The 18,104-nt window shown below is 45.0% G+C and overlaps 1 protein-coding gene and 1 non-coding gene across 2 annotated transcripts; one reads left to right on the top strand and one right to left on the bottom strand.

The window, feature by feature from the left end:
* Window positions 1-10,376: 10,376 nt before the first annotated feature.
* Window positions 10,377-14,992, top strand: LOC125510548 (protein NAR1-like). The gene is made up of 11 exons (XM_048675765.2): window positions 10,377-10,590; window positions 11,654-11,736; window positions 11,829-11,982; window positions 12,146-12,332; window positions 12,464-12,590; window positions 12,989-13,139; window positions 13,216-13,265; window positions 13,495-13,666; window positions 13,765-13,891; window positions 13,993-14,084; window positions 14,514-14,992. Exons 1-11 carry the CDS (start codon window positions 10,474-10,476, stop codon window positions 14,664-14,666), a joined length of 1,413 nt encoding a protein of 470 aa, XP_048531722.1. The 5' UTR covers window positions 10,377-10,473; the 3' UTR covers window positions 14,667-14,992.
* A 411-nt stretch (window positions 14,993-15,403) lies between these two features.
* On the bottom strand, window positions 15,404-15,475 carry TRNAK-UUU (transfer RNA lysine (anticodon UUU)). The gene has a single exon. It is a non-coding gene; the product is annotated as a tRNA-Lys (tRNA).
* Window positions 15,476-18,104: the final 2,629 nt, after the last annotated feature.

Raw genomic sequence — 18,104 nt, 5'->3', positions numbered from 1 at the left:
ACACCTTCTATCACAGATCCAAAGGCAAGATCTTTGTTGCTAAAAGTGGACCCCTTTTAGAGAAGGAGTTTCTCCTCGAAAGAAGTGAGTGGGAGGAATGTAGAACTTGATGAGGTAATTGTACCTTCTCCCGAATTGGAAAGTAGTTCATCATAGAAATCAATTCCAGTGATCTCTACACCAATTAGTAAGGAAGTTAATGATGATAATCATGAAACTTCAGATCAAGTTACCACCAAACCTCGTAGGATAACCAGAGTATGGTCCGCACCAGAGTGGTACGGTAATCCTTTCTAGAAGTCATGTTACTAGACCATGACGAATCTACGAACTATGAGGAAGCGATGATGAGCCCAGATTCCACGAAATGGCTTGAGGCCATGAAATCTGAGATGGGATCCATGTATGAGAACAAACTATGGACTTTGATTGACTTGCCCGATGATCGGTGAGTCATTAAGAATAAATGGATCTTCAAGAGGAAGACGAACGCTGATAGTAGTGTTACTATCTACAAAGCTCGAATTGTCGCAAAATGTTTTCGACAAGTTCAAGGTGTTGACTACGATGAGACTTTCTCACTCATATCGATGCTTAAAAGTCTGTCCGAATCATGTTAGCAGTTGCCATATTTTATGAAATATGGCAAATGGATGTCAAAACTGTATTCCTTAATGGATTTCTTAAAGAAGAGTTGTATATGATGCAACCAGAAGGTTTTGTAAATCCTAAAGGTGCTAACAAAGTGAGCAAGCTCCAGCGATCCATCTATGGACTGGTGCAAGCATCTCGGAGTCGGAATATACACTTTGATGAGTTGATCAAAGCATATAGTTTTATACAGACTTGCGGTGAAGCCTGTATTTACAAGAAAATGAGTGGGAGCACTACATCATTTTTGATAAGTATATGTGAATGACATATTGTTAATCAGAAATAATGTAGAATTTTCTGGAAAGCATAAAGAAGTGTTTGAAAAGAGTTTTTCAAAGAAAGACCTCAATGAAGCTGCTTACACATTGAGCATCAAGATCTATAGAGATAGATCAAGACGCTTGATAAGTTTTTTCAATGAGTACATACCTTGACAAGATTTTGAAGTAGTTCAAAATGGAATAGTTAAAGAAGGAGTTCTTGCCTGTGTTGCAAGGTGTGAAGTTGAGTAAAGACTCAAAACCCGACCACAGCAGAAAATAGAAAGAGAATGACAAGTCATTCCCTATGCCTCAGTCATAGGTTCTATAAAGTATGCTATGCTATTTACCAGTCCTATTGTATACCTTAGCATCTTGCTGGCAAGGGAGTACAATAGTGATCTAGGAGTAGATCACTGGACAGTGGTCAAAATTATCCTTAGAGGACTGAGGAAATATTTCTTGGTTATGGAGGTGATAAAAAGAGTTTGTCGTAAAGAGTTACGTCGATGCAAGCTTTTTACGTCGATCTAGATGACTCTAAGTCTTGATCTGGATACATATTGAAAGTGGGAGCAATTAGCTAGAGTAGCTCCGTGCAGAGCATTGTAGACATAGAAATTTGCGAAATACATCCGGATCTGAATGTTTTAGACCCATAGGCTAAACTTCTCTCACAAGCAAAACATGATCACTCTTTGGGTGTTAATCACATAGCGATGTGAACTAGATTATTGATTCTAGTGCAAGTGGGATACTGAAGGAAATATGCCCTAGAGGCAATAATAAAGTTATTACTTATTTCCCTATATCATGATAAATGTTTATTATTCATGCTAGAATTGTATTAACCGGAAACTTAGTACATGTGTGAATACATAGACAAACAGAGTGTCACTAGTATGCCTCTACTTGACTAGCTCGTTGAATCAAAGATGGTTAAGTTTCCTAGCCATAGACATGAGTTGTCATTTGATTAACGGGATCACATCATTAGAGAATGATGTGATTGACTTGACCCATTCCGTTAGCTTAGCACGATGACCGTTTAGTTTGTTGCTACTGCTTTCTTCATGACTTATACATGTTCCTATGACTATGAGATTATGCAACTCCCGAGTATCGGAGGAACACTTTGTGTGCTACCAAACATCACAACGTAACTGGGTGATTATAAAGGTGCTCTACAGGTGTCTCCGATGGTTCTTGTTCAGTTGGCATAGATCAAGAATAGGATTTGTCACTCCGATTGTCGGAGAGGTATCTCTGGGCCCTCTCGGTAATGCACATCACTATAAGCTTTGCAAGCAATGCAACTAATTAGCTAGTTGCGGGATGATGCATTACAGAACGAGTAAAGAGACTTGCCGGTAACGAGATTGAGCTATGTATTGAGATACCGACGATCGAATCTCGGGCAAGTAACATACCGATGACAAAACAGCGTATGTTCTTATGCGGTTTGACTGATAAAGATCTTCATAGAATATGTAGGAACCAATATGAGGATCCAGGTTCCGCTATTGGTTATTGACCGGAGACGTGTCTCGGTGATGTCTACATAGTTCTCGAACCCGTAGGGTCCGCACGCTTAAAGTTCTGTGACGATCGGTATTATGAGTTTTTGTGTTTTGATGTACCGAAGGTAGTTCGGAGTCCCAGATATGATCATGGACATGACGAGGAGTCTCGAAATGGTCAAGACATAAAGATCGATATATTGGATGACTATGTTCGGATACCGAAAAGGTACCGGGATGTTTCGGACATTTACCGGAGTACCGGGGGGTTACCGGAACCCCCCGGGGAGTATATTGGGCCTAATGGGCCTTAGTGGGAGAAGAGGAGGGGCGGCCAAGGGAAGCCGTGTGCCCCTTCCTCTCTAGTCCGAATTGGACAAGGAGGGGGGGGGCGGCGCCCCCCTTTCCTTCTCTCTTCTCTCACTTCCTTCTCCTCTCCTACTCCAACTAGGAAAAGAGGGAGTCCTACTCCCGATGGGAGTAGGACTGGGAGTAGGACTCCCCCTTGGCGCGCCCTCCTCCTTGGCCGACTGCCTCCCCTAGCTCCTTTATATACGGGGCAGGGGCACCCCATAGACACAACAATTTATCTGTTGATCTCTTAGCCGTGTGCGGTGCCCCCCTCCACCATAATCCACCTCAGTTATATCGTAGTAGTGCTTAGGCGAAGCCCTGTGACGGTAACTTCATCAACATCATCACCACGCCGTCGTGCTGACGAAACTCTTCCCTGAGCTCTACTGGATCGTGAGTTTGCGGGATGTCACCGAGCTGAACGTGTGCTGAACGCGGAGGTGCCGTACGTTCGGTGCTGAGGATCGGTCGATCGTGAAGACGTACGACTACATCAGTCGCGTTGTTATAACACTCCTGCTTAATGGTCTATGAGGGTACGTGGACGACACTCTCCCCTCTCGTTGCTATGCATCACCATGATCTTGCGTGTGCGTAGGAATTTTTTTTAAATTACTACGTTCCCCAACAATAAGGACACGGTGCACATCCACAATGGAAGCGCCTCGCAGCGCCTCCAGCAGATTATCCGGTGCCCCTGGTTGGACAGGGGTCACCGGCGGAATAGGCATCCCCCCTTCTTTCGAAGGAGGTTGCGTGCCAGATTCTGGAGCCGCATCGGTCTCCGAAATTGAGTCTGGTTGAGGCCCGAACTGAATACGGCCCTCCCCACCAGTCTCCATGGGGTTTGATTCCCCTTGGTGTCCGGCGACGGGGGTTTCGCCTTCTGGCGCCACTTGAGCCTCTCCCCCGCCTGGAACAGTCCTTCGGGACAACACCTCCGCATCGTCCTTGGCCTGGGGGCAGTGAGCGGCTTGCGGTGAATCGCTGGCCATCGCCTTGGAATCCAGCGAGCCTCCCGACGAGGATCGCGGGGAGCTGTTGCGGGCCGGACTACAATAACATAACCAATCATATCAATACAATGAGAAGGAGAAACTTTATGGGCGGATGTAAGTCTTAGCACTTACGATGCGGTCTGCGGCTTGGTGCGGGGGCATTGCTCCGGACTACTTTCAACGTCCCATGCGGAGCTGCCCATGAGTGGGCCTTTCCCTTTCTTGGGCACCTCCGCCTCCAGAATGGTGGAGGCCGCCCTCTTCTTCTTCCCCTCATCAGGGGAAGGGTTTTTTTCCCTCCTCCTCCTCATCGTCATCGTCTTCAACGACGGAGAAGGGAGTCTTTGTCTTCGGACGTTGCGTCCGAAGCACCCTTGCGGCGGCGGCCACTCCAGACCCCCTTGGCCTTCCTTGTGGCCTTCTTCTCCGGCGCCTTGTAGGGCACCGGTACTAGCATCTTCGCTAAACGTGGGATGACTGGTTCTTCAGGCGGCGGGGCCGGACATTGGATCCGCTTCGCCCTCTCCATCCAGTCCTGAAGAATCAATGACGATAAAAGCTTAGACATCATCCTTGAAACAAGCAAGTAAGGGATGCAGTAAGAATGATATACCTCGTTGGCGAGGTGGTTGATGTCATGCCCGCGGTCCGAATCTGTGGTCGGCGGTGTTTCGTTGCCCTTAAAAAGCAACCTCCAAGCATCTTTGTGAGTGGTTTCGAAGAGCCTCTTCAGGGTATGGTGCTTCTTCAGATTGAACTCCCATAGGGGGCGGCTTCGGCTTTGGCATGGAAGAATCCGATGAACTAGCATCACCTGGATTATATCGAAGAGTTTGATATCTCTATCCACCATGCTTTGAATGCGCATTTGCAGTGCTGTCAGCTCGTCTGGCGAACACCAGTTCGGGCCCTTCTCGACCCAGGAGGTGAGTCGCATGGGAGCACCAGAGTTGAATTTGGCAGTTGCGGTCCAGGTGGTGCCGCGGGGTTCTGTGATATAGAACCAATGTTTCTGTCATTCTTTTACAGTCTCCACGAAAGTGCCTTTCGGCCAGGAGACATTGGCCAACTTTCTCACCATGGCGCCTCCGCACTCCGCATGCTGGCCATCCACCACCTTCGGCTTCACATTGAAGACCTTGAGCCACAGCCCGAAGTGAGGCTGGATGCGGGGGAAGGCTTCACACACGATGACGAACGCTGAGATGTTGAGGAGGGAGTTCGGGGATAGATCATGGTAGTCTATCCCGTAGTAGAACATCCGACCGTGGATGAAGGGGTGGAGTGGAAACCCTAACCCGCGGAGGAAATGAGGGATGAATACTACCCTCTCGTTGGGCTTCGGCGCGGGAATGATTTGTCCCTGGGCCGAAAGGCGGTGGGCGATTCCCTTCGTCAGGTACCCGACCGCCCGAAGCTCGGCGATGTCCTCCTCCTGGATGGAGGAGGCCATCCACTTGCCTTGACCTCCGGATCTGGACATGGTTGAGTGCTTGCTCGAGACGGAGAAGATGAGAACTTGGGCGCTGGAGCTCAAGAATGGAAGGGCGAAGGAAGAGAGAAGGCGTGGGTGAAGAAAAGGGATTCTTATCTCCTTATAAAGGCAGTAAATATTGGACGCCTCCCCACTCGCCTTAAAATTTGCCTACTCCCGAAGGCTGTGTAAACGGCACGGTTGGGTTACCCACGCCTGTATTGATGAGAATCCCGTAATAAGGGGACATGATCTCTGCTTTGACAAGACGTACCAATGGAAACCACATCTCGAAACGTGGAGCGACAGACAAAAAATGGTCTGGACACGTCGATACATCCGAAGACTATTTTGGAGTTTGGAAGAAGGAACCCGCCTTTCAATGCCGAAGATAGGCTATGCATCGTATACATTGTCATTGAAGCCAGGTTTAGGGGCTACTGAGGGAGTCCTGGACTAAGGGGTCCTCGAGCGTCCGGCCTGTTAGCCATGGGTCAGACTGATGGGCTGTGAAGATACGAAGACCGAAGACTACACCCATGTCCGGATGAGACTCTCCTTGGTGTGGAAGGCAAGATTGATGACTAAATATGTAGATTCCTTTCTTTGTAACCGACCTTGTGTAACCTTAGATCCTCCCGGTGTCTATATATACCAGAGGACTTAGTCCGGAGGGAGAGAGACATTATCATAACTACACAAGCTAGACCCCTAGGGTTTAGCCATTACGATCTCGTGGTAGATCAACTCTTGTAATACTCATATTCATCAAGATCAATCAAGCAAGACGTAGGGTATTACCTCCATAAAGAGGGCCCAAACCTGGGTAAAACATTGTGTCCCCTGTCTTCCATTACCATCGACCTTAGACGCACAGTTCGGGACCCCCTACCGAGATCTGCCGGTTTTGACACCGACAAGGGGCGTTAAACAATAGCGCTTGCTGGGAGGCAACCCAATTTTATTTTTATTATTGATTTTGTGTTCCTGTTTTTGAATAAATTTATCATCTAGCCTTTGGTTAGATGTGTTTTCATGTTTTAATTTAGTGTTTGTGCCAAGTAAGACCTTTGGGATAGTTTGGAACATTGTTGATTTGATCTTGCTGAAAAATAGAAACTTTTGCGCCTAGTAAAATAATTTTCACTTATTAACGAAGCGTAAAAAAATCAGGGAGAAAGTTTCATCATGTTTTACGATACAGAGCCGTCGCCACCTCCTGTTCTTCGTCGGGAGGCTTGATCTGGAGTCCATTTGGAGCTCCGGAGAGGGGAATTTGTCGCCGTCGTCATCAACAACCTTGTGATGCTTACCGTTGGGAGTGAGTAATTCCATCATAGGCATACTGGAGGTAGATGGATATGGATGAGATTCGTCATGTAATCGAGTCAATTTGTTATGGCTTGATCCCTAGTATCCACTATGTTTTGAGATTGATCTTGCTATGACTTTGCTATTCTTAACGGTTGTTACTGGGGCCCGAGTACCATGATTTCAGATCTGAACTTATTATGTTTTTATGAATATATTTGAGTTCTTGATCCTATCTGCAAATTATATGTACGTATTATTATTTTGATCCGTAGACCCCATTGTAATTTGAGGAGTTCATGTATTCACTATTTGCTAATGCTTTATTCCGATTCTCTATTAAAATGAGTGCCTTATTTACCCTTAGTTTCCATTAGGACTCCCCTATCATGGGAGGGTAGGACAAAAGATGTCATGCAAGTTCTTACCGCAAGCACGTATGACTATATACGGAATACATGCCTATATATGATTGATGAATTCGAGCTATTATGTATTGCTTTAGGTTGTGACTGTTACATAATGAATGTCATCCAAATATCCATTGCCAGTCCATGCCTACGCTTTTACTATATTGTCTTTGCTCAAGTTACTATTACTGTTGCGGCTACACTTGCTACAAAACTGCTACTGCTACTGCTACTGTTACTATTGCTACTACTGCTTCCATATTATTTTGCTACTAATAAATTGCTGCAACAAAGTGACTTCTCTGGTGTGGTTGAATTGACAACTCAACTGCTAAGGATTATACATATTCTTTGTCTCTCCTTGTGTCGAATAAATAAATTTGGGTGAAATACTACCCTCGAAGACTGTTGTGATCCCCTATACTTGTGGGTCATTAAGATGCCACGAGAAGAATGAAATCTAATGATTACTTGGGATTTGGTGATAATGCTACGAAAAGAGTTCCACCCTCAGTGTTGGTTAGAAATTTCTTTGAGCACACTAATAATAAATTTGAATGGATTGTTAGGGGAGTGAATGCTGGATTCATAGACAATCTATTTAGGCATACCACCAGGAACCCCATAGAAGACGAAATAACTATTATATATGAGGGATTTTTAGTAGATGAACCACCCCCACGAGATTTGAGTTCATGGATGTTAAAATCACTAAATATAGTCCTTTCTATTATTTATGTTTGTCTACTAGGAAACTTGCTATAGAAAGTAAGGAACATGAATGGGAAATGAATGATGAAAAACATGATCATTGTATCCTAACTAGCTAAAAGGCATTAACGAAAAGTGCTTGTTGGGAGGCAACCCAATATGTTTTTATTTTTTGTTTTAGTCAATATGGTTATCACTATTGTAATGATCATACATGTGACGTTTGAGCAACCCCAAAGTCCACCGTACGGTAAGAAGTGACTACGAACTCTCATGGTCTAAGGAGCAAAATCACATGTTAACACTCTGTGTTATTACAATTGATTACAGACGATATTATTGAACTCATAACAAACAAGTTTGGGTCGATTCAATACGATCGTTCTTCCAACGTCATAATCTCAATGTTGTTTTAGGACTATTGTTTTTCACTGAATATGAGTTTTTCACACGTGCATATGAGTTTTTCACTGAATCGCATATTCCAGGATCATAACGGTTATAGCATGAAATATAAACACTTAATTATGAATATGGAAACATAATAATACATTGCCTCTAGGGCATATTTTCAACAGTCAAGGATTCAGATAACCCCGTATACAATTCCATTTGTCTAGCGATATATCACTTGCCCAAGATTCGATCGTCGGTATCGCCATACCTAATTCAATCTCGTTACCGGAAAGTCCTCTTTACTCGTTCCGTAATACAATATCCCCATGACTAAACACATTTTTCACATTTTTGCAAGCTACTTAGGATGTTGTATTACCAAGAGGGCCTAGAGATATCTCTGTCGCATGGAGTGACAAATCTCAGTCTTGGTCCATGCAAACCCAACTAGTATCTTCTAAGACAGCAGAAGAGCACATTTATGATCATCCAATTACGAAGTGATGTTTGATACCCATAAAGCATTCTTCCGATATTAGGGAGTGGCATGATCTCATGATCTAAGGAATAGACACTTGACATTGAGAAAGCTGTAGCAAATAAACTAAGTGACACGATCAGATGCTAAGCTTTTGATTGAGTATGTCCATCACCTCATTCTCCTAATGATGTGTTCTCATTAATAAATGACAACTCATGTATATGGTTAGGAAACCTTAACCATCTTTAATCAACGAGCTAGTCTAGTAGAGGCTCACTAGGGACACAATGCTTGTTTATGTATCCACACATGTATTTGAGTTTTTGATTAATACAATTATACCATGGAGAATAAACACTTATCAAGAACAAGGAAATATAATAATAACAACTTTACTACTGCCTCTAGGACACATTTCCAACACCCTCTGTCCACGCCGCCATGGCGTCGACCACCACCCTCCTATCTACCGCCGTCACCGCGAGCTCCCCACGCCCGCGCTCCCGCTGGAATCCGTGGGCTGCGGGCTTTGGTCAGAGCATAACGCAGCGCCTTCCTCTGCCTCCTCCCCTATTCCTCGAAGCCCAACCTCTCCGGTAGCCTCCACCGTAGCCGTGGCGCGCGAGCTCGGCTCCACATGCCCTCCACGAGCGGCCGTCGCAGACGCACTCCTCAAACGGGGGAAGAAGGGGTAGCCACGTATGTCAAAGAAGAGGTTGGGCGTTGATTAGCCATGACCACCGGCGGGGAGATGCTGGAGACGCGAGAGGCACAAGTAGCTCTGCAGGGTGGAGTGCGGGTGGGTGAACACGGCGCCGACGGAGAAGAATCTCGCACGGGAAGGTGGGCGGTGGGGGTGGAAGTGAGTGTGGAAGGAGATGGGATAAGGTCAGACTGGTGGGGAGAAGAGAGCCAGGATCGTTCGCAACGGGGTGGAATAACACCGAGCGCCTAGGCTATCTCACGTGGTACACCAGGACGCATCAAGATCTGTGCGGCTAATCCGACAATAGTCAATGCGTTCGGCAGGGATCCTTTAAAACCTGATGTTCAGAGTTTATCTTTCCGTAGTTATTCGTGCTCTCCCCAACTGTGCTCGCCCATGGCTCATTTTTTTGTTTTTGTTTTTTGAGAATATCTCTCACCCATGGCTCATAGGCTCGTTGCTCTTTTTTTTTTTGAGAAAAGGCTCATGGGCTCGTACTCCACAAAGAGACGTTCGCAGGGCAGCATGCACGAGTTTGACCCACGCAAAAAATCTGAGCCCAACCCACCTGACCCCGTAAGCGCTAGGGTTAGCTTCGTCCCCCAAATCTGTCGAGCGCCGTCCATCTCTCCTCTCGTCTCCTCTCCTGCGACCCCTGCCGCCACCTCCCTCACCCTCTCCGGCGACTGAGCGCCGCGTCGGACGCCCCCTATTCCTCCCCTTCTCCCCCGCCGCCAGTCAGCTCGTCGTCTCCCTGTTCGGCACCACCAAGCACCAACGACACCCAGATCGGCCCCGTCCCAGGTCGCCACCACCAAGCACCGCCGACGTCGCCCTAGGATCAGCCCCACAACAGCTCACCGCCGTCAAGCACCACCGGCGCCATCCCAGCTCTTCCCGCCCCAGATCGCTCCACTCTTGCTGCCGATTTCACTGCAGGATACGCCTCGTCATTTGCAAAATGCCCCCTTTTGATTTTGTCGAAACAAAGCTGTACAACAAATAGGCGGAACGAGGAGGGCCCACCAGTGAAGGCCAGGCCCACGGGGGTATAGTCGGCGGCCCGGTCCATCAAAGCAGCACGCAGAGGCCACCAAGAAGAAGAGCGCGGATTGACATTGACGACTGCTCGCTCGGCCTCATTCCACAACAGGAGGCCAAGAAGAGATCCTCCTCCAAGCATCCGTCGCGGCCGGCGATGTCTTCCAGCAGGTTCTCGCCGGCGCTGCAGGCGTCGGACCTCAACGACTTCATCGCCCCCTCGCAGGACTGCATCGTCTCCCTCAACAAGAACTCCGCCGCCAGCCGCCTCCCGGTACCCTGTCCTGCCCTGCCGCCCCTTCTCCCCAAATTGTTTCTTTTTCTGTGTCCTTTGCCCTAGTATTTGGTTCTGGGGCGGGAGCTTTTGCCCGCCCTGCTCTTCGTTGCTGCCCCGCGCCACCCCCCTGCAGCTGCAGAGCACCGCAGTCTGAGTTCGCGCATTATGTATATATTTTTGCTTTCGGGCGGTGATGCGCCATTTATCGTCGCAGTATTGATAGTAAGAGTAGAAGATTGTGGAACGGTGAGCAGGGTTGAGCTTTCTCTCCTGCTGTTTGGTTATCTTAGGATTAGGAATCGATTGGGGGAATTGGAATTCCAGTTCAAATCCCTTCCAGCCTGAAGGGGATTGAGTAGGATTATACAAGGCATAGAAAGAAGCCCCTATTCTTTACTTTTTTTCTCCTTCCTAATACAGACATATGTCTCGCTAATCAGTAGTATCCTTCATGGAAACTAGAATAATTAGGTCTAGAGTTCCACACCAAATAGCCATGGTATTTTATTTTTACTTCATAGCAAGCTCGTTTGAACCAAATTAAAAGTTCAGCATCAGCTGTTAGGCGCAAACAGAACGGAAGGCAAAGTGTACGGCGATGCTGAATGAGATCATTGGTTTCTCCCAACATGTTGCATTGCAATTTTTAGTAGCATCACTTATTCAAAATCATCAGCTAGGCAAATATACCATCTGTGTGGTGTTTGGACATTGATCCTGGTGCTTCACTTGATTATCTCCTGGTGCTTACGATTTCCTTTGTTTTTACAACTTCCCATGAGCTTAGTAACAGCCGCCGCACTTGTGTTGACTTATTAATCTGTCCTTTAAGGAAATGTTACTTCTCTATCTCAATTTCCAGGACGATCTACCTGCTAAGTTTGACAACTTGGTCAAACCACTGTCGAAGTCGTAGATACATTTCTGCACAACTAAACTAATAAATTGACTTAACATTAGCACAAACAGAACTTCGTAAATTCATCTTTGTTGCACCTCACCTAACCCATTTCCCTTCCCCATGCAATTCTCATATATTCCTGACATTTCCATTTTACAGATTAAAAAAAAGCAAGTTGTGGTGAGTACAAAACCTCCAGAAGAATCGGTCAAGATTTCTCTCAAGGACTGTTTAGCTTGCAGGTTATTACCAATTTTGTAGCCCTCGCCTCAACTGTAAAAGTAGTGACCTGCCCAAATGTAAATAATGCTGACGGCTTCCTTTGATCTCATAGTGGTTGCATAACATCAGCAGAGACAGTTATGCTTGAGAAGCAAAGCTTGGATGACTTCGTTACTCGCATCAACTCTGGCAAAACCGTCATCGTATCTGTGTCTCCCCAGTCAAGAGCATCATTAGCTGCATTCTTTGGTCTTTCTCAGTCACAGGTAATTCTATGTGCTTCACCTGACCACTACCTAGTCAAAATTGTCACCATATAAGGTGTTTTGTAATGTTTTCCCTAAATTAGTGTCTTTCCACTTTAGCTGAATGATAAGTACTCTGTAAATAATGATAACAAACACATAATGCAATTTTTGTTATCTTCAGGTTTTCAGAAAACTAACTGCTCTGTTCAAGTCGATGGGCGTGAAGGCAGTGTATGACACAAGTAGTAGTCGAGATCTGGCCCTAATTGAAGCATGCAATGAATTTATTTCACGCTATAAGCTGAGTCAATTGTCTAGCGACAAAGAAGTTGGAACAAGTCTTCCTGTGCTTTCATCTGCATGTCCAGGTAAAAACATTTACGCGAAATATGTGTCAATTTCGCTACTATGCAGTTTCCTATGTACTATTGATATTCCCTTACTAGTTGGTTATTTACATACCTTCTATCACTATATGTGAATCTCTTCCTCTTTGCAGGTTGGATATGCTATGCTGAAAAGACTCTTGGTTCATATATCTTGCCCTACATCTCATCTGTAAAGAGTCCCCAACAAGTGATTGGTGCAGCTATCAAGCATCACATGGTTGAAAAACTTGGTCTCAAGTGAGTAATTTGCCCTAGTTCTAGACCTAAGGATGTTATTTTCAGATCTTTGATCAGACATGAAAAAGTTAGTACTTCCTTTTGTCTGAAATTGGACTTCTTTTTTACTTCACAAAGTTTTTTTTTCTTGTATATAAGTATAAGATCAAGCAAGTATATTTCATGAAAAATCTGGATATACAATTTTCTGGTGACCAGTCCAAAATATCTTGAGAGACACATGATTTTTGACGTTTTCTTGTGACCAACTGTTTGTGACATGAGGTTTTTCCTGGTCTTTGCAATGTAATATCTCCATTTGCTGAATTGGATGATTATTTCAAATAAAAACTACTCTGATTATGAACTATCATTTTGTGATATTTTTGTTTGTGATCATACTTGAATGTACTGTGTAGGCCGTATGATGTGTATCATGTTACTGTGATGCCCTGTTATGATAAAAAACTTGAAGCTGTCCGGGGCGACTTTGTTTTCTCAGTGGAAGAAAAGGAAGTTACAGAGGTGGACTCGGTATTGACAACTGGTGAAGTGTTGGACTTGATACAGGTTACTAATTTATTTCCTGCAGTTGCTTGTATGTTTTGAAAAACTCCATGCTTATATCAGTTTCATGGTTGTGCAGTCCAAATCTGTTGATTTCAAGACAATGGAGGAATCTCCTTTGGACAGATTGTAAGCTCCTTGTATGCTTGATGTTCCGTCCCTCCGGATAAAATTTGAATGAAATCCAATGCAGAAATATATGTTTATATGTTCTGTTCAACTAGTACTACTATTTAGAATTTAGCGAAGCTTTGATTTAATCAACTGTCGAGAAAAAGAAAGATAAAAGTAATTTTATATGGTTACATTTATGCTTCATCTTTTCTGATAATTCATGTGTACTTTCATTGCAACACAGATTAACAAATGTTGATGATGGTGGTCATCTATATGGGGTTTCTGGTGGCTCGGGTGGTTATGCGGAAACCATCTTTCGTTATGCAGCACGTGCGCTCTTTAATAGGGAAATAGAAGGCCCACTTGATTTCAAAATCTTGCGAAATTCAGATTTCCGTGAAGTTACACTGGAGGTAATTCATTGCCCCATCCATCCCCAACTGGCCTCGAAAAGCCACTCTTGCTGTGGCCGTCACATCATTGTGTATATAACACATGTTTATGCTAACAGGTGGAGGGAAGACCTGTTTTGAAGTTTGCCCTTTGTTACGGGTTCAGAAACCTACAGAACATTGTTAGGAAGGTTAAGATGGGAAAATGTGAATACCAATTTATTGAAGTTATGGCTTGCCCTTCAGGTACTTCATTTATGACACTGCTGCATGGTGTCTTTTAGTAACTTTTTTCTGAGCTGTAGGATCTAGATACCCTCTACAATACACTGATTATTGCCCTGCAGGTTGTCTGAACGGGGGAGGTCAAATAAAACCTGCTAAAGGCCAATCTCCCAAGGATCTCATCCAACAACTAGAGGGTGTGTACATGCAAGATGTAAGTTATAGCATGCTCACTACATTTCATCTTGGTTGTAGGGCCTTGCTTCTGTTTGCGATTTTAACTTTATATCCCTACTGACCCATTCAAGTTTTATGTCCAACTTCTCTGCTATACTTCTGCAGCTTAGTTGCAGGTTCTGTCCAATTCAGGCCCAGCATGCTACTGATACAGTACTTTTTACCATTTAAGAAAACGAGAAAAGAAGCATGTTGAACTCTTAGTGCCTATTACACCTTGTCATTGTAGTTTTGGAAGGCCGTGCGTAATTTCTGAACTCACTAGCCATTTGGTTGTGTCTTATTATCCTGCTCCAGTTTGCTGACATTGTATATTCTCCTTAATCTTGCTGTCATTGCCACAAGAACATTTTTACTTGTTGCCAGTCATTATATGCTGCCACTAACTTTAAACCTTGTGAACCAGGTATCAGTATCCAATCCCTTTGATAACCCGATTGCGAAAAGGTTATACGACGATTGGCTCGTGCAACCTGGTTCAGACAATGCGAAGAGGTACTTGCACACACAGTATCACCCCGTGGTGAAAAGCGTGACTTCGCAGCTGCAGAACTGGTGATGCTGGCAAAGATCGGTTCGTCGCGTCGAGAATTCATTAATCATATGGTCTCCTAAGAAACCAAGAGGCATGCTGCCGAAACATCGGCAACACTAGAAGACACAAGCATCATTGTGAAGGGTGTTTTGCTTGAGGGCGAAATGAGTTTTGCTAGGCCGTAGGTTTTCCACCTGCTTTTCTTGGTGATTTTGTGTAATATTGCCCCACAGAGAGATAAACAAACAGTGACAGATAGTAAATTGTACTAGTAACATGTAAAGATGAACAAAATAGGCGGTGATCTTTTTCCCGCCTCAGGAAACAGCTGTTGATCTCTGATGATTTCATGCCGCATCGTCCTGCGATGTCTTGTTCCTTGCAACTACTATTATTGTGGAATTATTCATTTCCTGAAGGACAGCGAGAGCTCTGCATTGCCTAGAGGACCCCAATCATTGGCTCGTTATGAAACTCGGACACACCTGTCGTTGGCATTTATCTTATGGGATGAAGACATCAAATTGGTTTGCAGAGCGGATTAAGAATTATAGGAAAAAAAAGACATGTACAGACGACGAACTCCTCATTGTGTCTCACTTATATGTGCGCGCAACGGGGTTGTGAGATCAGCTGGTTTCCAACATGATAAAATTGCATCGGTAAATTTTTATTTTTGGAGAGCAACCGTCAGATCAGCGGCGTTTTCTTTATTTTCCCTTTTAGTTCAATTTTGTTTAGCAGTGCAAAAAAAAAAAGAACGCCGACCGTGGGGATCGAACCCACGGCCACGTGGTTAAAAGCCACGCGCTCTACCACTGAGCTAGGTCGGCTCTTATGCATTAATTGGACAAGTTATTTCATTTTCAAATTTTACTAGTGTACTTAGCTCAAGAAAGCATCACAGCAGTGTTAAAAAGAAAACATGACGACATCACACGACGGTCCTTTTTTTTGTTTGCGAGAAAAACTTCCAATCCATTCACCTTCAATCATGACAATACAGTCCTTGGAAAAAAAATAGATGTCAATAAACAAAATGTAAAAATAAAATTGTAGTAAAATGCAAGTGTGGTGTTTTTTTATGCCGCATTGTCTTGTAGTGTCTTCTTCCTTGTTTATCGTAAAGAAATGACTTCATCCTTGTCTGGCACATTGTCCTGTGTGTACTATCATTTTAACACCCTTGCTGTCGTATCATGGAATTTTTTGTGTCAAGAACAGCGGGCACTGTTATATAGCCGATAACTTTTAGACGACACGCAGATGACGTTTCCATCTAGCCATTCTTATTTGTGTTTCTAGAGCATTTGACGATGCAGAGACTTTTATCAGGTGGACGTCGTGCACATGACGTCGTGTGCACATCAATTCTGTATTCTACTTGCGTAGGATTGTCGTTGACATTTATCTACTGGAGGTGAAGACACCAACCAAATTGGGCTTCGCAAAGCGGATTAAAACTGCCAACATTGTACATGAATGAGACAAATTCCTTCCTCATCGTGCTAATTTCTATTCCTTCGCAAAGCGTGTTATGTACATGCAACGAGAATTGTGAGATAGCTGATTTCCAAGATGAGAAATTGCTTAGGTAAATGAAAATTTCCTATTTTTGGAGCAAATGTGAGATCAGCCAATTTCCTCCGTTTTTTGTGTGGTGTTTCTTTTTTTGAGCAAAAGAGAGGCCTCCCTCTTTGATTTCATATAAAGAAACCAAATAGTCTTTTATAAACTACCAAATTCCAAACTCCGAACCAAGCTCAAAAGCTACCGAACACCACATCACCAAATTTGCATCACTTGGACTCGAAGATCACCAGCACAAAGAAGGATCATGCAAGATCCATACGAGTCCAGTCCAGAACAAGGCTGGAAACTTTCGCATCTTTGGACTCCACACATACTGGCAGTGCAGATTTTGTCCTAAGAGCACATAAAAGAGAAATTAAAAACAAGCTAAGATGCAGCAATGACTACAGTGAGATGTTCGGTGAAGCACACCCTACCAATCTTCAGGAGGAGGTGAGAGATACTTTGAATATTCAGAATGCTGGTTTCGAAGAGAAATACTTGGGTATTCCAACACCCAATTGTCGTATGTTCAAAGGCAAGTTTCAAAATTTACAAGCACAACTCTTGAAAAGACTTGTCCAATGGGGTGATGGCCATCTTGCTCAGCCAGGCAGGGAAGTTCTTATTAAATCAGTGGCGCAAGCACTTCCTACATATATTATGGGTGTTTTTAAACTGCCTTTTTCTGTGTGTGATAATTTAACAAACATGACGCGGAACTTCTATTGGGGTTCGAGGGAAGGAAAACGAAAGGTTCATTGGAAGGCTTGACAAAAACTCCAGCAGCCAAAATGTAAAGGCGGAGCTGGGTTTCGGGACTTTCGGATATTCAATCAAGCACTACTCGTGCGCCAGGCATGGAAACTATTGACAAAGCCGGATAGCCTATGTGCTCAACTTCTTAAAGCTCGGTATTATCCAAATGGGAAGCTAGAGGACACTGTGTTCGCAGGTAATGCCTCATCTAACGTGGACGGCGCTTTCTCATGGCCTGGATCTTTTGAAGAAGGGGCTGATCTGGAGAGTCGGCAATGGCCAGCAGATAAGAATCTGGCGAGACAGTTGGATTCCAAGGCCTTTCTCATATAAACCTATCTCGCCACAGGGCACGTGTCGGTTCCGCTTTGTCTCCCAGCTGCTCAACTGTTGGGGAACGTAGTAATTTCAAAAAATTTCCTACGCACACGCAAGATCATGTGATGCATAGCAACGAGACGGGAGAGTGTTGTCTACGTACCCAACGCAGACCGACTGCGGAAGCGCTGACACGACGTAGAGGAAGTAGTCGTACGTCTTCACGATCCAACCGATCAATCACCGAAACTACGGCACCTCCGAGTTCGAGCACACGTTCAGCTCGATGACGATCCCCGGACTCCGATCCAGCAAAGTGTCGGGGAAGAGTTCCGTCAGCACGACGGCGTGGTGACGATCTTGATGAACTACAGCAGCAGGGCTTCGCCTAAACTCCGCTACAGTATTATCGAGGAATATGGTGGCAGGGGGCACCGCACACGGCTAAGGAATAGATCACGTGGATCAACTTGTGTGTTTCTGGGGTGCCTCTGCCTCAGTATATAAAGGAGCCAAGGGGGAGGGGGGCGCCGGCCAAGGAGGAGGGCGCAGGAGGAGTCCTACTCCTTCCGGGAGTAGGACACCCCCCCAATCCTATTCCAACTAGGATTCCCAAGGGGGGAAAGAGAGAGAGGGGGGCCGGCCACCTTCTCCTAGTCCTAATAGGACTAGGGGAGGGGGGAGGTGCGCAGCCACCTTGGGCTGCCCCTTTCTCCTTTCCACTAAGGCCCATGAAGGCCCATATGGCTCCCGGGGGGTTCCGGTAACCTCCCGGTAACCCGGTAAAATCCCGATTTCACCTGGAACACTTTC

This window comes from Triticum urartu, chromosome 5A (assembly GCF_056163025.1).
Source record: "Triticum urartu cultivar PI428250 chromosome 5A, HENAU_Tu73, whole genome shotgun sequence".
Lineage (NCBI taxonomy): Eukaryota > Viridiplantae > Streptophyta > Magnoliopsida > Poales > Poaceae > Triticum > Triticum urartu.
Note: the sequence above shows the minus strand (reverse complement) of the source record. Positions and strands in the feature narration are given on the sequence as shown.

Excerpts from the sequence above, each read along its gene's own strand:
- LOC125510548 (XM_048675765.2), top strand. The coding sequence starts at position 10,474 with ATGTCTTCCAGCAGGTTCTCGCCGGCGCTGCAGGCGTCGGACCTCAAC. Across the intron at positions 13,140-13,215 it reads AAGTGTTGGACTTGATACAG|TCCAAATCTGTTGATTTCAA; the intron begins GTTACTAATTTA and ends ATGGTTGTGCAG. Across the intron at positions 13,667-13,764 it reads TCCGTGAAGTTACACTGGAG|GTGGAGGGAAGACCTGTTTT; the intron begins GTAATTCATTGC and ends TTATGCTAACAG.